The sequence below is a fragment of the Grampus griseus genome (assembly GCF_964374135.1).
Source record: "Grampus griseus genome assembly, chromosome: 1".
NCBI classification, from domain to species: Eukaryota; Metazoa; Chordata; class Mammalia; order Artiodactyla; family Delphinidae; genus Grampus; species Grampus griseus.
In genome coordinates this window covers 54,551,581-54,575,467 of record NC_139017.1, presented here as the reverse complement: position 1 = coordinate 54,575,467, position 23,887 = coordinate 54,551,581, and the positions used below count along the sequence as shown (strand labels likewise).

Below are 23,887 nucleotides of genomic sequence, written 5' to 3'. Positions count from 1 at the left end.
AAAAGTTTGTTAGGCTTTTCATAGTTTACTTGGCAGCTCTGTCCTGTAGTTCTTTCCCACAGATCTAACAAGTAGTTCTATAAGTAAAGGAAACCACACAGTTAATCTATGAGGCGTTTCCAACGATTTTGTGCTTGATTTTGAAAGCAGTTGGGATCATCTGACCTTCTCTCTCGCTCCTGGACTTAAATATCTTTTTTCCTCTTTTTTCTTTAGGTTCATACTGGTTTAGGGAAGCACATTCAGAAAATGACACTGGACAAGCTGGGAGGCCTCCGGTGATGTGGAGCCATCTTCCTACCTGCGGGAATGCTGGATCCAGGAGTCGTCCACTGGCGGCGGTGCGGGCGTGAACGTCGTGGATGTGTTGATGTCACCGATGACCACGAGGGCTTCTTTAAGGGCTTGGTACATTCGAAGCATCTCATCCCGGCGCTGAGCCTGTTCCGCAGATTCCTCCATCAGAGTATTTTGGTCCTCTGAAGAATATAACTGTGCTAGGAGCTCAGAATTTATGAAATCTTTAACCTGCCAGGTCACCACAGAAAAGTAAAAAATGGGAATGAATGAGTGACTGAATGATAAACTGGTTCATAGCCTGTGGACAAAGGCCACAAAAGTCCACTCTGGGAAAAGGGATGCATTGTGCATCTATTTATGCTTATTTTCTTCATTATCCTTCCAATGCCAATAATAGTTTTCCTCTCAGTTTTATGGCTGTTGACAGTAAAGAAAAACATAGATTAGTTGAAAAGAGGGCCAAACCTCACCATCGCCAGAACAGGGCCTGTTGGCTGTACAAGCATTTCTGCAATGTTGTCTGAGGCTGCTTGGCTTATATATAGACAAGGGAAGGTACCAGGAGATAAGCAGTGGTATTTTCAACAGGAAACAATGACACACAGAAACCTATGTAATAACACAAGCTATTACTTCCTTGGTATTCCCAGCCCTTTACCTAGCTTTTACCAAAATCACTGGAATACTATTAAGACCCCAGGTTTCAGTGTTGTTTCAAAAGTGGAATTAGCACCAATAAGTGAGTATTTATTAAATACAGAATTGTATATAATTATGCAAGTTGATTTACAAAAAAAAAGTGATATATTCTCTGCTTTCTAGAGCTTAACAGTGATGAGGACTGACATAAGGTTCCATAGTTAACAGATATATGAAAACAAACTAAAATATGAAAAATTCGTATGAGTCTTAGGGGAGGGGCATTTTGTGGCAGGATGAGAATGGAGAGGATGCATATATTGTGTAGCCCTGAGGGAGAGAGAACCAATCATTATATTTCATCAAGTCTAAGGCACCACTGATTTTAAGACACACCAGTCTTTTATGTGCCACTAAGAAAGAAAAAACACCATCAACTAAACTACAACAGAATGCCAAGATGTCATTGAGTGTAACATGCATCTTCATGTTAGAAATGTTAAATGTGAAAAAAGTGAATGTGAGAATCAATGAAATCCAATGTGCCTTTACAAGTTATCTGATTTAAATTCTCACTGCATACTTATGAAATGTATATTATTATCCCAGTTTTACAGATGAAGGAACTGAATGGACTTCAGAGAGTTTAAGTAACTTGCCCAAAGTCACACATTAAGTTGAACCCCAAATCTTCTGACTTGAAGTCCAGTGCTCTTTCCATTAACCCCCTTGCCTAACTTTGAGTGCTTAGAAAAGATAATTTATGTTTAAGCATCATTATTTTAGTGTGGTGCACATGTATGCCAATTAACTTAAGCCTAGAAAAATAAAGCAACTTGGATTTTTCAGTTTCTCTGTTAAATGAGAAAGCTAGTGCTTATCTAGAGTCACTGGCTCTAAGAAAGGCCAAAGTCCAGTATATTTAATTGTTACTAATTCAAGCAGACAACAGAACACCTGTCAGATGCTCAAAATTCCTGGGTTGTAGTTACATTTGTAACTCAGAGATGACAAGACTCTAAAACACATAGCTTCACTATTTTTTAAAGGTATCAAACCATGTAGATAATTCTACTAATCCGAAAATTCAGCTAAATCACAGCTTTGTTGTGGTGAAATAAAAAGTGTTCTCTGCACATATTCTGTAAACCAGGAGTGATTTAAATGTGGAAGCAATCTAATACACAAGATGTATTTGGGCAACTGTCTGGTGGAAGGGAAGGTTTATGTGTGATAGCTGTGGAAGGTAAATTTGGCCAGATAACCCTGGGCCAGGTGTCAAGGCCTTGAATATCAAGGAAAAGTGCTTGAACTTTATCCACTTGGCAATGGGAAGCCATGGAAGGCTTTTAAAACAAGTAAGTGAAATAATAAAAGAGAGTTTTAGGAAAATCAATCTGGCTGTGATTGGAAAATAATTTGCAAGTGTGGTAGTAGAGATAAATCTGTCAGAAGGCCATTGCAGATCATTTATGAGATGATAAGGGTTTAATTTAGTAAGTGGCATAGAAAATATGGGCAGATATAAATGACATTATAAAGGAAAAACCAACAGGACTTGGTGCTGTTTGGATGTGAAGGGCAACAAAGAAAGGAACAAAGACACCTCAAGCATTGAGGTTTGGGTGAGGGGAAGTCAAAGAAAGTCAGATTTAGAGAAGATAGTAAATTTGGCTTAAGAAATACTTCATTCCCCTCCTTGAAGATTTATTTACTGCCAGACACACTTGCAGGTACCCAAGGAGTCATGCACGCTTGCACAAATCTTCCACTGTGAGGTGTGTGTATCCACTTGGAGAGATGATGCAACTCCAAACTCAAAACCAGACAAGTTTCCTGGCATTGACCATCAGTTGGGTTAAGCTCTTTTGAAGCTTTACATCTTCCTGGAGTATCACTTAGAATCTATTAAACACAATTTAAAAGAAGATTCTTCCAAGAATAGATTTAAAGCAGATCTGAATTAAGAAGCAACTGTCAAACAAACCACAAAATAAAATAGTAAGAGCCTGCTTCAGCATTTTGATCAAAGATCTGCCTTGAATCAACTCTTCCACATCAAAATGTTACACACTAAAACTGTAACATAGATGGATAGTTGGATAGTTGCCTACTATCCAACAGATTTGGCAATGTTCCGAAATAATATGAATAATTTTAGCATGAGAGAAAATGGCAATATAGCACAGTGGTTACGGGCATATTCTTTGGAATCAGACAGCTCTGAATTTGAGTCCTAGCTCTAACACTTATTGTTCTTGGACAAATAATTTAACCTCTTTGAGTTTCAGATTCCTGATCTGTAAAATGAGGTTAAAGGTAGGAGCTGCCTCAAGAGTTGGTGGAAGGAAAAAAAAAAAAAAGAGTTGGTACAAGGATTCAGTGAAAGAGTGAATATAAATTGCCTAGCATGATGCTCAGCATTTAGTCAGTGCTCCAACAACAAAAGCTGTTCTTTTTACAGTATATAGTCTAACTTGGCGTTAGGTATGAAGGGGTAGGAGGTTAGTGCAACAGTGCTGGCATCAAGTGACATAGTTCAACATAAAGCATAAGTTAACATTTTATTTTGCACTTAAGAAAACTTCTAGAAAGACTCTTCCCCTCCTGCTAGCCTCACTTTCTAATGCTACAACTGGAACAAAGGTGGGGGACTTCGGGGAGTTTCCAGACACTTCAGGGACTTTCTGAGTAGTTTGTATGTCAATGGTACAAATATTTAAACCAAGGATTCTGCACAATTGGAGGGCAAGTGGATCCATTTTACATGATAGCATTTAGAAAATACCTCACAGAACATGACATAAACTAATTATACTTGGATGTGAGATTTGAAATAATATTTATGCCTTTAATTATAACACCTTATAACCTATACATCTTTGTGTGGTTCACCAAAAAATTCTCACACACAAAACCTCATTCCAGTTCAAACTCTACAGGCTAGATAAACAGGCATTACTGCACCATGTCGTTCTGCTCAGTGTAAAGGAATGTGAGGTCATTAAAAACGTTCCACATGTTTTCCTCTCTTTCTTACTTTAACCCTTCTCTAGCAACCTGCAGTATTTTTGGATCTGTAACTTTGTCTTTATTACTACAACCATTTTAAAGCCTTCACAAATAGGAGAGGCATTTATAGAGTTTTCATACAATTCAGTTTACTAAGGAGACCATTTCCTTAAAATCTGTTTTGAGACAGGAGGAACTACAGAATGGGACAGTGATAACTCTCATTCATGTGAATACGCACATAAAAATTTAATTGAGAAGTTTAATTTTGTTTAGTTTTAGAGACGGACTTGGGTAGAATTTTGTGATTCTTTGAGATCTCACAATTCTCTCATTTCCGCTTAAGACTGCTTTACATTTCCGAGGGTTTTCATTTTGCTAAAGACCAACGAAGTTTTCCTTCTTTTAAAAAAAAAAAAAGTAACATCCTTTGACTCACAAAGGTCGAGAAAAGAAGATAGATGCACAAAAAAGTACGTACTGTATGATTCCAAAGTTCAATAACAGTTAGAACTCATCTACAGTGTAAGAAAGCAGGAGTGTTACCCTTGGTGGGGAGTGATAGGGGAGGGGGAGAAAGAGTGGGGCTTCTGGGTCCTAGTCAGGATCTGTTTCTTGAGCAGGATGCAGAATTCTTGACCCGTGGAAACAAATCAGTGCTCTGGCATTTAAGATGTACTTTTCCCTCAAATAATGAACATTTAAAATAACACTCTACTTCACACACATTAAAGTTACAGTAAGTTTTGAAACTAGGGCACATGTTACTAATTTTCCACCAAAGTATCAATGGCCAAGGAGAGTGAACCTGGACCTCCAGGGGTCCAGGGGCACAGGCTCCAAGTGTGAAATGCCTCTAGGTTTCATGTTTGGTTCTTAAAATGTTTCATAAAAAAACTTTACATTCTATTTTGTATTAGCTGGGTTTGTTTGAATATGAGGAACAATGTTTTAAATTACTTACTAGTTAAGATACAAAACATTGTTTCTCATATTCAAACAAACCCTAATTAAATCTTCAAGTAAAATGAACCCTCTGGGCGAGTCACTTAAACCTCTTGGGGCCTCAATTTCTTCATTTGGAAACTGCACAAAATCATGAGTACCCAGCAGGTGGCTATTCTGTTCAAACACAGAATTGTGTGCCCCTTAGCCAGTAATACTTTTCGAATAAAACTGGATCCACTTTTTTTATTCTCTGATGGAGAACTTCTGGTGGTGTGAGCTACAGAGAAGAGGCCATCAAAATATGCTTGCTGTGGGGCACTATATGTGTGTTTTCTTTAATGTACCGAACAAAACTCTGTTTCTTTGCCTGTAGCCTGTCTAGAACAACCGCCTGTCGTAAGCTTGCTATTTCTTTGCGCTGCTGTTACCTGGTATGTTTAAGCAATGAAACAGCTGCTGCATTTCAATAGACAAAGGCTTACAGTATGTCTGAGGGGAGGCATTTATTGCTGGCTTTAAATTTCTTAAACAATTCCATATGGAGACTTGAGTGGCAGAACGCTTAATGTAAACTTTCAAAGGAAACTGCCCACCAAATTCTGAACTTTATGAAAGTTGGCTGGAACATATTCTTTTTCAGAAGGCAGAGTAGTCACTCCCATTTCAAAGAGGAAGGGCCACAGCACCATTTTCAATAGTGATAGTCAACAAATAGAGGACCCGGCTTTAGGCATTTATTGGTTCTGGAGGAACAGCTAGCTTTCTCACCCACAACCATTTGTAGAAACAGCAGGGTTAAGTGGATGGAATTCAGAATAAGGAGTCAAAGTATGTGTTTTCTTGTTGTGATTCTATGATTAATTCTCTCACTTGAAGATCTCTTCACTTTAAAAAAAAAAGTCAACACATATGCATGACACAGTGCTGGGTGTTCACTGTGTTTCTGTTCCTGTACTCAACAGGAATGAACAAATTCTTCTGGAATGAACAAAAAGGGCTCAGACGTTCTGTACAATAAAATGCCATGAGAATATGAGTACATTTTTAAAAAGGGATTTGTATTTTTACATATACATAATTACATATATAGATTTAAAATATATATATATAACTATATACTCTTACATGTATAGTAAAAAAGTGGATAAAATAATACCCAAAGAAAAGCAGTCATCCTAGATGTGTAAAACTATTTTCTGGTAGATATGAAAAGCTAAATTCAAACAAAGATAACCATAACTTCATAAGAATCCAGCATTACATAATGTTTTTGCTTTCTCCTTATTCCTATTAATCTCTACTTCAAGGTTTGACCTTGGAGATCAGATCTTAATTGAAGTCTTCTTTCTCATGACTCTTATGTGAGGTCTCCCTGGAGACAATTAGCAGAACTTTACTTCCATGGATAATACCCTGTAGGTGGGGCTTTCGCCATTTCATGAAGCAAGTGAGCACACCAGTGAGGAGTGAGGGCAATTACCCTCACGTTTCTCTCTCTCTCTCTCTCTCTCTCTCTCTCTCTCTCTCTCTCTCTCTCTCTCTGTGTGTGTGTGTGTGTGTGTGTGTGTGTGTGTGTGTGTGTGTGTGTGTGTGTGTGTGTGTGTGTGTGTGTGTGTGTGTTTCTTGAGAAGGTGAAAGTAGGTTAGATCTGCAACAGGTTTTTTTTTTTCCTTTTAACTAATTTATGTCAAGCCACTCCTCACAGCTGTAGACAGGAAGTGCTATTTCCTGTGCTGATGATATAATATAGTGCAGAGCAGGGCAGCGTTTGAACTGATGGCAGCACTAATGACTCTCAGTAAAACAGTGAAAAGATAAATGATACTTAATCAGGAAAATGTTTAAATAAGCAAGTGCCTGGATTCCACAGGCAAAACAACCTGAACTCATTTAAGTGAAGTTAAGAGGGTAATTTAAAAAATAGACTATTTGCTTAGGACTTTATATTTTTCAAAATGGCATATAGTCATACTTATGATGTTCTCTGACAACTCTGTGGGGTAGTTCAGGGTTCTTAGTGTAGTTTTAGCAGTGACTGAGTTCAGATCAGAGGGGCCAAATGATTTGCTTCAGGTCACACAGCAGGCCATTGACCAAGCTTAAGTATATAATTTATAGTTTCCAATATATTTGCAATACATTGCTTACCTGCTGATGCATCAAAGCATCCTACTAACCTTGTTTGAATACACGGAATGTGTACAAAAACAGAGTGAGTTAAAAACAAGATTGCTCCCGTGACCGTTTGGGGCTTCTTAAAGTCAAGAAACTCATAGATCATGAATAACAAACGGATTGTCATACTTAGAATTTTGAAAGGAATCTTTATATATGGATAATGGCTATTTACAATTCTTAAGTAGGCAGCCATATTAGTTTCTTACAATTATACTTTTCATAGTACTTCCATATATACTATCTTGTGGAACAAATCCCTAAGCCAGGTACTTTTTCTATGATTCATATTTCACATATGGAGGAAATAGGTAGAAATAAGTTAAGGATTTGTCTTAGGTTAACAGAGTCGGTAGCAGAGCCAAGCATAGAATCCAGGTTTCTCCTAAATTCTAGTGTGGGGCTCTTTTCAGTACTTTACCATCTAATTTTTATTTGTTACAAGCAAATGCTCATAATATATCATTGATTTAAATAAGAAGGTGTCCTTAGAAGATAACTAGGAATAAAATCGTTGGTGTCTCACTTTTCAAGAGTCAGAAAAGCCTGCTATAAAACACCTCATTATAGCCTATCTTATCTAAAAGATAAGTTCTCAAACAAATTGTGATGTTATTTACACTTTAACAAAGTAGCTAACAAAAGGACCAAACCAGACCATGTAATTTAAGTATCATTTTCTGACTGCTATAAAAATAACCATGAAAAGGGAGAGATTCTATGCAATATAGATCAACAGATGGCTAGTCTCGCAGGCACTTTGAGATCCGTGGCTCTTTCATCTTTACCTTAGAAAAGAAAAGGTAACTGACTTTGTAGCCAAGGGCACAGGGCAAAAAGCCCTTTCCCATGTTAAAATAGCATTCCATAGTTTTTAGAAGGTGAAAATAATCATATTACCATATTCAGTATGTGTGTGTATGCAGAAGAGAATAAATATCTTTTGCCTTTAATCTCAAAGTCTAGGAGCCAGGGTATCTGGTTTTATTGCTGGCTTTGCAACTAATTTATACCCTGACTAGAGTATTTTTGCTCTGCTTTATTGTAAGCAAATTCACACCCTTCTAGAGGAGACAGCCAATAGGGAATACCACTGTACTGTATCTAGAAGTTTTATGTTTTCTTTCTTAAGTTCTCTTCCACTCGTCAGTCACTTACCACTTGTAATGGAAAATGATAAGCCTAGGTGATAGGTATTTCAACCATCCAGAAAATATCACAAAGAAGCTGAAGAGAATGTGAGCAATTTCCACACTAGGATGGGTTAGAGGTTAAAATGAGACAGTTTATAATCACTTACATTATTGATCATAAGATGCATTATCGTTTTTGGAATTAGGTCTCGAATACATTTGTTGATAATAGACATGTAGGAGTCTACGAGGTTGCGAATGGTCTCCACTTGCCTCTCCAACTGTGGGTCCATGGAAAAGTTTTCTGCTTGGCCATTCTCATCATTTTCAGTCTAACAGAAAGGAAAGCCAAACATGGATTATTTCACATTTATTCAGAAGAGAAAAATACCAGACATTATCAGATGAAAGACTTCTGTTTACTGAATTTGGAGTTGTACTACTAGATGGTAACATCTTTATCTTATCAAACAGCCATTAATTCTGAAAAGAGATCAGAACCATGCAGTTATTATGCTACCTTTAGCCTGCCACAATTGAGGAAAAGCAAGTATTGTAATTCTGAATGAATGTTTAGATGGATGACCAGATAAACAGTGCACCTAACAACATACCTCCAGAGAACAATCTAATCTTAAGCCATTTGCAAGCTGGCCAAAGAACTGAATCCAAACATATGATGCAGATGTACACTTCTGGGAGGCGTCTCCAGGGATCCTATAGATTAGAAATAACCTTGGTGTTGTTCTGGAACTCCTAGGTCTGCTCTGGAATGGATCAGCACTTGGATCAGTCCAGATTTAAAACTAAATCTCCTAGGCCTGGCCTGGAGCCAAAGTAAGAGATATAGGGGATAATTCATTTTTCCATGCTCTTGCTGGAATTTGTTATATAAATTCATGCTTCTGTCATCACTACTAAAGGCTGGCTCAACTGTGAAAAACTTACAATTTTAACTTCTAACTTGTTATTCTTTGAATAAAACAGAACGCATCCACACACAAAGCATTTATTTCTGCAGCATGAGAGAAGCATCTGTTTTCTATACTATGGGACTTGAGTTAATTAATTTTGGCTTATCCACCAGAGGCTGGGCTGGAATGGCATCTTCATCATTAAGGACTGACCTATTGGCTTGGCATTGAAATCAATTTAGAACAAATGGTCTCCATTTCAAGTCAGGTTGAACCATCTAAGCCCCAGAACATGATACAAATATTGTTAGTGGTCTGGCTACTTTCTAGCTTTGGAAAGATTTAATTATGAATGCAAAAAATAAAAGGGGAAAATAATTTATTGCTTCCAATGTGGACATGAAGTACTTTTCTTTCGAAATGTACATACTTTGATATGCCGGGTTTTTACTTATCCAATCAGTTCTCGGCAAAGCACCGTGCTGAATCGCTTAAAGACATCTATAAATAAGCGTTAACTTTCGATCAATATGCATGTGTGAAAGGCATATTTGTAGGCTACAAAAATCAACAATAACAAAGGTAGAAATCAGTTCTAAACATTTATAAAGGCTTCTGTTGCTCTTCTAACACCTTAAAAATATTAAAATAATATGTGCTCACTCTAAAACACAGTGGTCACTTTCCAATCCTGAGAGTCTGGCCCCATACTTCAGGGTGACAACTGGAGGACATTTCTTTTCTTTTTTTTTAACATCTTTATTAGAGTATAATTGCTTTACAATGGTGTGTTAGTTTCTGCTTTATAACAGAGTGAATCAGCTATACTTATACATATGTCCCCATATCTCCTCCCTCTTGCGTCTCCTTCCCACCCTCCCTATCCCACCCATCTAGGTGGTCACAAAGCACCAAGCTGATCTCCCTGTGCTATGCGGCTGCTTCCCACTAGCTATCTATTTTACATTTGGTAGTATATATATGTCCATGCCACTCTCTCACTTCGTCCCAGCTTACCCTTCCCCCTCCCTGTGTCCTCAAGTCCATTCTCTATGTGTGCATCTTGATTCCTGTCCTGCCCCTAGGTTCTTCAGAACCATTTCTTTTTTTTTTTAGATTCCACATATATGTGTTAATATATGATACTTGTTTTTCTCTTTCTGACTTACTTCACTCTGTATGACAGACTCTAGGTCCATCCACCTCACTACAAATAACTCAATTTCGTTTCTTTATATGGCTGAGTAATATTCCATTGTATATATGTGCCACATCTTATTTATCCAATCATCCGATGATGGACACTTAGGTTGCTTCCATGTCCTGGCTGTTGTAGATAGAGCTGCAATGAATACTGTGATACATGACTCTTTTTGAATTATGGTTTTCTCAGGGTATATGCCCAGTAGTGGGACTGCTGGGTCGTATGGTAGTTCTATTTTTAGTTTTTTAAGGAACCTCCATACTGTTCTCCATAGTGGCTGTAACAATTTACATTCCCACCAACCGTGCAAAAGGGTTCCCTTTTCTCCACACCCTCTCCAGCATTTATTGTTTGTAGATTTTTTGAGGATGGCCATTCTGACTGGTGTGAGGTGATACCTCATTGTAGTTTTGATTTGCATTTCTCTAATGATTAGTGATGTTGAGCATTCTTTCATTTGTTTGTTGGCAATCTGCGTATCTTCTTTGGAGAAATGTCTGTTTAGGTCTTCTACCCATTTTTGGATTGGGTTGTTTGTTTTTTTGTTATTGAGCTGCATGAGCTGCTTGTAAATTTTGGAGATTAATCCTTTGTCAGTTGCTTCATTTGCAAATATTTTCTCCCATTCTGAGGGTTATCTTTTCGTCTTGTTTATGGTTTCCTTCGCTGTGCAAAAGCTTTTGTTTCATTAGGTCCTATTTGTTTATTTTTGTTTTTATTTCCATTTCTCTAAGAGGTGGGTCAAAAAGGATCTTGCTGTGATTTATGTCAGAGTGTTCTGCCTATGTTCTCCTCTAAGAGTTTTATAGTGTCTGGCCTTACATTTAGGGCTTTAATCCATTTTGAGTTTATTTTTGTGTATGGTGTTAGGGAGTGTTCTAATTTCATTCTTTTATATGTAGCTGTCCAGTTTTCCCAGCACCACTCACTGAAGAGGCTGTCTTTTCTCTACTGTATATTCTTGCCTCCTTTATCAAAAATAAGGTGACCATATGTGTGTGGGTTTATCTCTTGACTTTCTATCCTGCTCCACTGATCTATATTTCTGTTTTTGTGCCAGTACCATACTGTGGAGGACATTTCTGAGGCATCTAACTGCTACTACAGCAAGAGAGAGGATTGGAAGTTTCAAAAATGACAGTTGTTTCCCTATACCATTTCTTTTTAAATGGTCTTTGGTCACTGAAAGAATTAAATCAGGTAGTTCCTTATTTTTATTATTAATCTGTAATATAAGCACAATAGGATCTGGGATAAATAGGTAAAAAACTAAGGTCATAAATTGGTAAAGTGATAGAGGGAAGGTCAGCCATGGCAGTGATAAACCAATTGTTTTCCCAAACTTCTTTCCAGGGCATAAAAACCACTGCAGATTGTGTTCCATGCTGAGCCCAAATTCTAAGAATCAGTGGTAACTGCAATGTTGTTTTAAGGGTATTGTATTTGAAAGTAAAAACTTTAGGTTCAAATTCAGGCTTTATCATGTAGTGGTTGTGTGGCCACACCTCACTTATTTAATGTAACTGAGACTCAGCTTCCCCATCTTTAAAATGGGAATACACTTCTCTGGAAAACTTGTGGAAGTTAAATGAGATAATGCATATGAAGTAACCTAGCCAAGGGTCTCGTGGGTGCTCAATAATGTTAGTTTCTCTCTTTCCTTTCTGAATATTCATGGAATGAGTTAGAGAGCCACTTGATTCTCAACACACATTATGGAAATTTAAGTTGAAAAATTTGAGCACAAAACATTTTCAATTCCAACCATATAAAAATGGCAAACGTATTTTTTTATACCACCATGTTTTCTGCAAGCTAGTCCCTTTGCCTGGAATCCCCTCCTCCCATCTGTGAAGATCTTTCATCTTTCAAAACCCAGCTCCCTCATCACCTCTTCTAGACAAACTCCCGATGGCCCTCAGACCCTCCACCGCTCCCTGTACTGTACTTCATCTGTGTCTGGTACTACTGTTTATTATTTTATCCAGCCTGATTTTATGCTTCTCCACTATTAGACTCTGGGGTCTTGTTTCTCTCTCCCTTCTCAGCACCTAGAACAGAGCTTGATGCACCAGAGAAAGAGGAGAAAGAGGAGGAGCTGACACTACAAAAGGGTTTACCTAAATCAAGAAAGCTGCCTAGAGCTTCCCTGGTGGCGCAGTGGTTTAGAGTCCGCCTGCCGACGCAGGGTACACGGGTTCGTTCCCCGGTCCGGGAAGATCCCACATGCTGCGGAGTGGCTGGGCCCGTGAGCAATGGCCGCTGAGCCTGTGCGTCCGGAGTCTGTGCTCCGCAACGGGAGAGGCCACAACAGTGAGAGGCCCGTGTACCGCAAAAAAAAAAAAAAGAAAAAGAAAAAAAGAAAGCTGCTCAGTGCATTTCAGGATCTCCAAGAGTGTCTACTTGTTACAAAAATTGGAGATGAGAGAAACCGCAAGTTGATGAGTTAGGATCCACTACTACTTGATCATAGTGAGGATGATAAAATGATGATGAAATTATGTATATAAGTGAGAACACATGACCTACAGCTTTGTGATGAAAACATCTTTTACATAAAGCAATATAAACCTCCATAATGGATAAAGTACAATTCAGTTTGTCTCTCTGATCTGAAACATACTGGGATTTTGCTGTTGTATTTAACAGAAGGAGGTGATGGCATTTCAGCATCAACATACTACCTCTCCCAGGAACATTTATTGAGCACTTACTGTGTTCTAGGTACTGTGATAAGCACTTTACATAGAAGATCAACACCACAACCTTAGGAGGTGGGTACCATTGTTATTGTCAACCTAAGAGCACACTGAGGCTCTGAGAGCTGACATGTTTTCAATAAGTGTAAGATGAATATAATGTGAATCCAATTTCTGATTTTCCTTAGGTATAAAAAAATCAAGAAGTATTATGAAACAGGGGAAAATCTATAATATATCAAGTTAGCTTCACAGATAAAATGATAAATGTAAAAAGAGTTTCTAGGAAAAAGATGTCATTTTAAATACTGATATTTGTTAAAAAAAAAAAAAAAGTGATTGAGCCAAAAGAGAAAACCAGAATAAATAGCATTTATTAAAAGAACCTCTAGGAACATGAAACACCAGGAAAATTATACCACCATTCTTATTTTCATATAGAAACACTGAATTTCCCCACTTCACACTATTCTTAACATTTAGCCTTGCTTTAATTTCTGCATATAAAAATATGCAAAAGACATTGACATTCACTTTCTGAAATCAGATGCAAATAATAAACAAAGCATTAGAGTGAATGGAGAACACTGAACGGTTTAATTCTCAACATTAAAAAAAAAAGAAACATTCCAGAATAACCAGTAAAACAATTAGAAATTCTCTTTAGTTTTTGGAAATACTAGTAGACACGTAGTCACATGCAAATCTTAACTACTCTGATAATACCATGGGCATGATGGGGACTCACAGAATTCAAAATGCGAATTTAATTTCTTTTCTGATTTTAGAAAGAAAGAAGGAGTAATTTCCCCTTCCAGTATGTCTAAGATGAATGGGGAAAATGTACATATGTGGAAATTATCTTTTAACTGAGTAACTGCAGAGAGCAAATACTCCCTTTTCTCTAACTCCAGTCTTAAGCAAATTCTCTATCATTCTCTTTTCTGTATGAATACTGTGTATGACTATGTATTTTTTTCTTTGTTTAAACTATAGGATTGTAATAGGATTCTTTGCAGTCTAAGCACTGAAGTGACAGCTGTTTATCATTATCCTCATCAAGGGAATGTAAAATAAAAATAGTAATTTGTCTCTGATCTTTGAGGCAAAAAAGAATGGTCTGCAAACATTTAACCTTTTATGTGCAGGTTCATTGATGCTGTTTACAAAATGTGAATAATATTGTGAAAATCAGCTTTCTTCTGAAAAATAACAATGGACAGCCTTCCTATTGTAAATTTTTTCTAAATAGCTTTTGAGAAATCTAATGCAATTTAAACAATCAAAAATAGCAACTTAGCACTATAAATGTAAAATTGTTTATAAAAATTAATATTATTTGCACGTATTCAAGAAACAGCCTGCTTTATAAAATTTTAATTTAAAAGCTTTCTCCTAAAGACTTGAAACTTTAACAAGTGAAAGAATGATAGAGCCAAATCAGAAATAATTCCCACAATACCTCAAAGCATCCACTATAGAAGCTCTGGGCTTGATCAGGATATCTATTTTTCATGTTTTGTTTCTGTCTCCTTCCTTTCCTTAAAGCTCTTACTTAATTATGTCATAGGCTTCTTTGAGGATCATTGAAACCGTCTAAATAAGGCTGGTGACTGCAACTCTTTAAAAGTGGAATAATAGAAATCCGAAGTATCCTGGCAATAATATGCACATAAACATACTATTGAGCTAAAGGGGAGTTGGCTGCATCTCTTCTCAGCAGTGGAGAACTTTGGGAGTTAATGTACAGATCTACACAAGTGATTTTTCCAGATAACCAATGCTTGCCCCTTTTAAGCATCTTATTACTGTTATACAATTCTCCACTCCCTTTAAAAAAAGGGTAAAAAAAATCATTTAACTTTTCTTAGTGAAGCAGGTTGTCATTCTGAAAATACTGTTTCCATGGTAATGCTGCTTTGAATTTTCTAGCCCCAAAATATGGAGAATGTTTCACTAAGAACCTTTCCCCACTTCCAGTCATTCACTTCTGATTTGCAGAGGCCAGAAAGGCAGGCAATGAAACTTGTAAAAAAAAAAAAAACAACAATGGGAGAAACATGCTCCAGGAAGCCTTTGAGGATAGTCTAGGCTACAGTCTGGTACTTTGGGGCAGGTATTTCATTATTATTTCAACATAATAAGTTTATATTTATGAACTTACCTGTTCTCTGGAGAATGCTAATACACAGTCTCACTATAGATTATAAAATAGTAAATGATTCAGTGTTACATTGCTTAGTGGAGTTTATAGGTGCTGTAAGAATTCAGAGAAGCAGAAGATCAGGGAGGCTGGGATGGGGAGTTACAATGGTCTCACTCTAATGATTTAACTTTACTTCACAGCATTCACTAATAATTGAGAAATCTAATGCAATTAGATTAAGGGAGAGAGAGATGAGTCAAAAAATGATCCATCTTCATCCTCTCTATTCTATCACAGGTCTTGCCATCCCTCCTCTGTTGGTAGACCAAATATAAATTTGGGAAGCCTCCTCTCCCCCACTCTCAGTCCTGGTGGTTAGATGGGATCTTACTGATAGGGCCAAGTCCCCCCAAATACCCATCTGGCCTGGCCTCTGCGATGGTAGACGGCAATGTGACCAAGCAAAGCCAATCACAGCACATTTGTCAGAACTGTTAGGAAGGAGACGTTCCCTTTCAGTTAGGATGAAAACTTTTTAAGATGTAAGCCTGAGGGCTAGCCTGTCTCAGAGCGAAGAGGGGTCAAACCTGCCAGTGAATGAAGTCAACAGAGAAAACTGCATAGCTGAGACACGGAGAGGGGCAGATATTTAAAGACATTATTGGAATGTCCGGATCCAGCTGGGACAGCTCTATCTACCTCTGGATTATACAGTTATACCAGTCAGTAAATGGTTTTGTTATTTTTAAAGAGTACACTTGAATTTAATTTCTGTTACTTATGCCCTAAAGAGCCCAAATGAATAAAACACTTAGATATTCATGATGTTCTCTCAGCCTAAAACTTTTTTCTTACACCTCCTCCTGTTCGTCCTTCACGGTTTAGCGCGAATGTAACACACCTTTGAATGCTGCAGCTAAAACACAACACCCTCTGAACATTCAGTTTAGATTTTTTATCCTTTGTCTTGTATCTTTGTTAGGTATGTAAATGTCCATTTCCCTAACCAAAATGAAAGCTTCCTGAAGGCAGGGATCATAATGGTTGATGGCAAATCCACAAGAAAAAGGTGAAAGTTATAGGGCTAAAATGATGCTCAGATAATCCTTAGAGGATACCATTACTACATTGATGCATTCTTGTTACATTACTACATATACTAGTTAATGGGCTATATTTTTCTTTTTTTCTTCAACCAAATTGGTAGACTGACTTCTACCATATGGAAACATTTCTACATTGAAAGTTATGATGAAAAAAAATCTCACTAAATGATAGGAAAATGTCAGATAGTTTTCAAACGGATTTACATTCACTGACCCATTTAATCCTACAGCAAGCTTATGAAGTAGATATTATTATTGTTGTTGTTATTGTTGTTATTTGCATTTTACAGATGAGGAGACTGAGAAGTAAACTCACTTGCTTAAAGTCACTTAGTTAATAAGTGGTAGAGCGGGGATTCCATACAGATATTCCAATTGCAAAATGTATTCTCTTAACTGCTATACAATATTACCTCTTCTCCATTCTTGATTAGGGTGGGGTTGATACTCTCCGCACCAACAAAAGTGATCTACAAATACCTTGAAATGAAAGATGTACTTCCAAATGCTACTAGGATGACCAAATATAGTCCTGTGAGAAATGCCTTATAGACGTAAAACAATTCTTCATGATGTTGGTCACAATGAAAGCTCTTCTGTGATTCAGAGTGATTCTTTTGATGCTGCTAATTCTATAACGTCACTATCATCACAAATGTTTTATACTCAAGTAACCAAATATTATGATCACAAGATAAATCTTAGTGGTTTCATTTGTAAGAAGATAATACCTGAAGACTAGGAACAAAAATGACCATCTCAAAAGAGTAATCTATGCTTTTAGAATTCTACTTTTCTTATCTAAAATGCATAACTGCAGGGAAATTTCAAGTTATTACATCCATCATACCATTTGTTTAACAGATATTCTTAAAGCTCATTCATTTTAGAATCAGGGTATTAAGGGATTATAAGGTCTATGCAATGAAACATTGGGTCTTGTTATAAAGGCTGAAAGATGGACAAAGATGTGAAAGAAAAATCATAAATATTATAAAACAAAATTTATCTATTGTTTCATTCTTCAGAAATGTTTACATGGATGAGTACTGATACATCACAGTAAAGTTAATAAAGTCCTAGAGAAAGCAGGGGCAATAAAATTCAAGTATTATGAAAACACTAATTTAGTTCTTCCTTATATTATGAGGTAAATAATCTTAAAAGTTCAATATAAATACAGTATCACTTGCTTTACATGCAAAAACATGTAAAAAACAAACGAAAAAGAATGCAATGGATTACAAACACACAATGGTAAAACGCTTTAGGTAGAATCGTTACTTCCTTCAAGAGTGTAGGAAAAAAAACGAAGCCTTTAAAGAAGCAGCTACAGTCAAGGGTTTTAAATTTCTCCAAGGTCCACTGAACACTGTAGTTGATAAAGCTGTCAACCACAGAATTCTACTGCAGAATTCCCAAAGGCCTCAAGATAACTTTTTCATCCATCCCTACAAATGAATTAGTGAGTACACCTTGAGGGCCCAACAGCCTTACCAGACGATCCAGGTAAAACATCTAAAAGCTGTTTTAGACAATTTAGATTCATTTCTGTTAATATGAGAGATGAAAGTAAAATCAGAAGAAATTCGCCATGTTGAGATATTGCAAATTTCTTGTTTCCAACGTTCAAAGGCAGAACATTTCTGGTGACAGCACTGGACCACATCTGTCTGGGTCATAAAATAGACAGCACATACATTGGAATTGGAAAGTTACTTCCAAAGTTGCCAAAAACAGAACTCCTGTCTTTGTAGATAGTCGTTCCCAATTAATACTCTAAAATGTAAGCAAGTTCGTCTCAATTTAGGCAAAATTTCAGTTTGCAGAAAATAGAAATTCATGAAGATGATAAAAATAAAATATACTGTAGATGCTGAAACTACTGATATTGAAAGTAAGATTGATTGGACAAAGAGCTATATAGCAGAAGTTATAACCATTGAGTCTGGAGTTTGTCTTTTGTTACTTCTCTCCATCCCTCTTCTGAAACTCTGTGTGTGTGTGCGTGTGTCTGTGTGTGTGTTGCCTGCTTACCAATATGGAGGATGGAACATATATTTTAAAAAAAACTTACTTTGCTTCACCTTAATACTGATATTTGCTTCAGCTATCAAATTCTGTCTACTTTTCACAGAGTGGTGAAAGTTAAAGAGAGACAAGATGACATAAAGATCATGGGGCTCCCCTGGTGGCGCAGTGGTTGAAAGTCCGCCTACTAATGCGGGGGACGTGGGTTCGTGCCCCGGTCTGCGAAGATCTCACATGCTGCGGAGCGGTCCGGGAAGATCCCACATGCCGCGGAGCGGCTGGGTCCGTGAGCCGTGGCCGCTGAGCCTGCGCGTCCGGAGCTTGTGCTCCACAGCGGGAGAGGCCACAACAGTGAGAGACCCGCGTACCGCAAAAAAAAAAAAAAAAAAACCAACAAAAACAAAAAAAAGATCAGCAACTTACGGTTTTATTTATAATAAAAATTAAAACTCTTCTAAGGTAAATTTATGAAAAGGTGCAATTACTATGAGAAAAATTCTATAGTATTTTGAAGTTTGTATACATGAGATTGTACTGAGGGCTGTGTTAATAAAATTTGTAAACATGACTTGAAGTATAAGAGAAAAATTGATGTGGTTTCTTAAAAACTTTCTTCCCCTAGACTGTTTTAAAAGTAGTTTAGGAGCAGATATCAGACTACAATCACTAACAGATGTTGATCAATCAATCTACTGTTCCAAATAATGTTTTTTATGACGAGATCAAGTTGTTCCTTTACAGAATAACAAGGTAACTTTAGATTAGAGATGTAAATATTGCTAAGAAAATGTACCAATGCATGTATTCACAGTTTCCCCCGAATTTCCCTTTTTCCTAACCATGGCTTCAAAATTCCTAGAAATGTTATTATTAGTGAGTACTATGATAGTCCCTCTGCCAATTGTTTACGTCTACTCAATCCATATAAACAGTTTCAAAGTAAAATAGATATAATGATTTCTGAATTAAAGAGTTGTGTTCAATAACGTATTAAAAACACAGACACAGTCACTTCTGTTAGCTTTGAAATGACCAGGCAGTCAAGGAAGATATACACATTTGCTGATCAAAAGAGAAACACATAGCTTTATCTGCATCATTTCTAGGAAAACAGACCAAAAAAATAACTGTCGATAATTTTTAAATGCATTCACAGACACCATCTCAGTTGAGTCCCAAAACAATCTTATGAGAGAGAAGTATGGGAAGGAATAAAGGAGGTGATCAAGTTAGACCACTTGGTTCTACCACTTACTAATTCTGTGTCCTTGGGCAGGTTAATTAATCTCTGGGAGCTTCAGTTTTCTGTCAAATAGAGTAATAATGGTACCTATTATAATTATTACCTATTATAATTATTACCTTTCAAAGGGTTGTTGTGTGGATTAAATAAATTACTAGGGTAGAATTCAGAAGAGTGCCTGGCACATAATAAACCCTCAATAAATTTTAGCCATTATTATTCACTAAGGAAGAATAAATTAAAGCACAGAGAGGGAAGATGATGTACCTGAGATCATAAAGAGAGGAAGATCCAAATGGAACTCCGACCTAATTTTCCTTGTGTACATTTCATGATCTTTATATACCATCTCACTGCTTTTGCTCATTAGCAATACCTAAGTAAAACGAAGTATTAAGGGGCTTCCCTCATGGCGCAGTGGTTGAGAGTCCGCCTGCCAAAGCAGGGGATGCGGGTTCGTGCCCCGGTCTGGGAAGATCCCACATGCGGAGCGGCTGGGCCCGTGAGCCATGGCCGCTGAGCCTGCGCGTCCGGAGCCTGTGCTCCGTAACGGAAGAAGCCACAACAGTGAGAGGCCCGTGTACCGCAAAAAACAAACAAACAAAAAACCTGAGTATTAAAAGTAGAATTAAATAGAAAGTGAGAAATTTATTCATAATTAGAACTTTTTCTTACTCCTCCAATAGGTGATGGATACAGTGTTTTAACACTCCAAAGAAATAAAATAGTGTCAACCAATAGAAATATAATGCAAGCCACATTTCTGTAGCCACATTAAAAAAAGTAAAGCAAAATAAGTGAAGTGCATTTGAACAATGTTTTATTTAACAAAATATATCCAAAATATTATCATTTTGACATATGTTTATGGGCTAAGTTGGATCTCCTCAAACTTCCTTTGTTGAAGTCCTAACTCCCAGTATCTCAGAATGGGACTGCATTTGGAGATAGAGTCTTTAAAGAGGTAATTAAGTTACAATGAGACCTTTAGGGTATGCCTTCCTCCAATATGACTGTTGTCTTTCTAAGGAGAGAAAATTTGGACATAGGCATACACAGAAGGAAGACCAGATGATAACAGAGGGAAGATGGCCACCTATAAGCCCGTAAGAAAGGCCTCAGACGAAACCAATTCTGCTGACACACTGAGCTCAGATTTCTACCTTCCAGAATTGTGAGAAAATAAATTTCTGTTGTTTAAGCCACCTAGTATGTGGTAGGTTGTTATGGCAGCCCCAGCAAACTGATAAAATGTATAATTAATATAAACATCATTAGATAGTTTCCTCCCTCCTTTTTCCTTCCCTCCTTTCCCTCCTTCCTTCTTTCTTTCTTTTTCTGTTTTTTTTTCCACCTAGTCTTTGAAACCCAGTGTGTATTTTACACTTACAGCACATCTCAATTTGGACTAGGCACAGTTCAAGTGCTCAGTAACCATAGGGGCTACCTCACTGGACAGTGTAGACACAAGTGTAGGTACATGGTATTATATTTTCCTAAATAAAGGTTTCTTTTTAAGCTCTAAAGAAATTCTGCTCATTTAGAAAACTTTATAAATGGTTACACATTAACAATCCTGTTCTTAAGTTCCAGTTCCACTGTTAAACAATATTGCTGACTCATGCTGATAAAAATATTCACATTAGATTGATAGTCTCAGAATGGCCCCCTGATAAATCCTATGTTTCCTGGTTAAGTGTACAAAAGTTTTATTTCCTTTTGGTTATAGGGTCAAGTGAGACTTTGAGAGAGCATAAAATGGTCTCATTAAGGTAATCAGTTGTGCACTTAATTTTAACTTTTATTGAGATACCGTCAGTATGGAGATGGAGTTTAATGAGCATTTACGGCTTTAAGGTGACAAGAATAGAGAATAATATGCTTTACAGATATCCACTTGAAATAATGAAGGTATTGGTATCACACTCCATTCTCATTCATCCATGAATGAGAATTTTCTAATCTGTGGATTTTCCAGATAGTCAGCTGGGATCTGATTTTAGTTTAATGACCATTTTGTTGCTCATGAATATCCTAATCTCAGAGCCAAGACTCTCCTTCTTCTCCAAATCAGAGAAATTTGTTAATCATCAGTGTTTCATTGAAAAATTTGTCAGAGAGCTAAGATTGAATTTACTAATTAAACTGATAATGGGGAAATCCTGTGGAATTTTGTTTTCATCCAGGACTGTTTTAGTACATCTCAATGCAAATCTACTGAAGCCTGATGTTAACTGGAATATAACCAAATGGTTTTTAAAGCCACTACTCTTGTGATAAATCCTACAATGCTAAGGACTATATCTACTCACACCCAGTGTTTGGTGGTTTTTACTCTTCTGTATGCACTCATCTACAGAATGTACAACTCACAGTTTTACTTGGAAACTGTCATAATCTTTAGGTAAAAACAGGTAAAATACAGAGCAGAATTTACATAACTTTCTAAAGTATTGTTTTTTGACTTGGGGTTTGTGGATATATTCCTGAGGAGAAATTTTTTCAATGACAAAGTAAAAATTTTGTGCTTTTGCTTTACTATAATTAAAAAAACCTGCAATGATCTCAATGACTCCATTTTTTTTTTACCATTTCATGCATTAATATTTCAATTGGTATTTCTAAAAGATTAGGACTCCTTTTCAAAAAACATAACCATAGTACTATTGTCACCTCAAAAATATTTAACAAGAATTCCTTAACATCAGTGACTTTAAAAAAAATCTATTTATTTGGGAAATTTTAAATACGTGTAAAAGTAGAGAGAGTAGAGAGAATAATATAAATTAACCTGGAGGTGCTCATTACTCATCTTCAGTAATTCACCACATGCACATCCTTGTTCTATCTTCCTCAACTATTTTGAGGCAAACTCCAACAACATATAATTTTATCTGTAAATATGTCAGTGTGTATTCCTAAAAGAAAAGAACCCTTAACAATCATAACCACAATACTATTATCACACCTAAAAATATTAATAATTTCTCAACATTACAAATATTCAGTGTCACATTACATTTTCCCAGTTGTCTTTGAAAAAAAAATTTTTAAGTTTATATCCAGCGTAGAAGACTGTGAGATGGTTATCTATGTGATAACCTTCCCTCGACCATCAGAATTGATCTCTCCCTCCTACACATTTATTGCTTATTTAAATGTTTCTTCTTCTTAAGAATTTACATTTTTTCCTATGAATTATTATTAATTGCTTTCTAGTAGGTCTTTTCCACTGTATTATAATTCATTGCACATGGTTAGTACTCTATAGTGTTTAATAAATGGAAATGGAATTTTTCTTCTCATAGATTGAAGGGAATGGTAAGAATAGAAAGGGGGGAAGGGTGAAATAAGGGTATTGGGCAGCTTCATCTGGTTGGTCTCAACAGTCTCCCCCAAAAAGAGGAGACATGCCTGCCTAGAGGCATGTGAGGGACTGATGTGAAGAAAGATCATATTTGGAGCAGGTACCATATCAGTCAACAAAGAGATGAGTAAAAGGAGGTGAAGGTCCTATAAGTGTTGGGTATCATAAATTTGCAAGGGACCATATTTTTGCAGTAAGTTTTCTTTTCCTAGGAGTTCCCAGTTGGAAGGACAAAGAAAGCAGACAGCATAAAGGTCCAGCGTTGTTGACTGGTGCAGTCAGCTTCACCAAAATCACTAACGAACATTTAACATGGGAGGGTGGCAGGGGGGTTGGGGTGGGGTGGGGAGGTGGGGGGTGTGGCCGAATGATGCCTCAGATGGCACTGAGATGATGAGCAGGGTGTGCAGGTGGAGGAGAAAACCTAAAGCAACCCGTCAGTCCAGGCTTTCAATCTGGCTGCTGAGAATAGCCTGATTTTGAAGAATACCCTTGACTGGCCCCACCCACACAGACTGTGATTTACTCGGTCTGGGATGAGAGCACCTGCGATTTTTTAATTGTCCTAGGTTGAGAACCCCTGCAGATATAGATCTGGGAAAAGCAGAAGGGGTGAGGGGATTGAAGGTTCTACTGAGGATAGAGTACAGGGTGAAGTAAAAACACTATTTATGGTCTGATGCCTGAAAATTCCCAGGAAAAAAGAAAGGTCTGACTTTACATAAAAGAAAGTATCTATGTTTTAAGATCCAAATGTGATCTCAGCTAGTTTCCACTGGACAGACGTCACCATTCCCTGACAGTCATAATTGGCACTGTGGTAGACAGAGGGTTGACGGTAAAGGAAAAGTTACCAAAAAAATGTTATTTCAAAAAGAAAGTTGCCGATCCCAGAACAGGCCTGTAGGGTCTTTCTGAGCCTCAGTGAGACCAAGGACAGACAAGTACTGAGAGGACACGGGATGCTCGG

At 37.1% G+C, this 23,887-nt stretch overlaps 1 protein-coding gene across 6 annotated transcripts in view; it reads right to left on the bottom strand.

Annotated features, from left to right (window-relative positions):
- DNM3 (dynamin 3) overlaps positions 1 to 23,887 on the bottom strand; it is a gene marked incomplete at both ends in the record, with an annotated part of 567,700 nt that overhangs the window by 30,785 nt on the left and 513,028 nt on the right. For all 6 annotated transcript variants that reach the window (XM_082656445.1, XM_082656448.1, XM_082656446.1 and 3 more), the window contains 2 exons: positions 302 to 528; positions 8,375 to 8,539. In XM_082656445.1, coding sequence (XP_082512571.1) covers positions 302 to 528; positions 8,375 to 8,539 — 392 coding nt within the window. The remainder of the gene's footprint in view (positions 1 to 301; positions 529 to 8,374; positions 8,540 to 23,887) is intronic.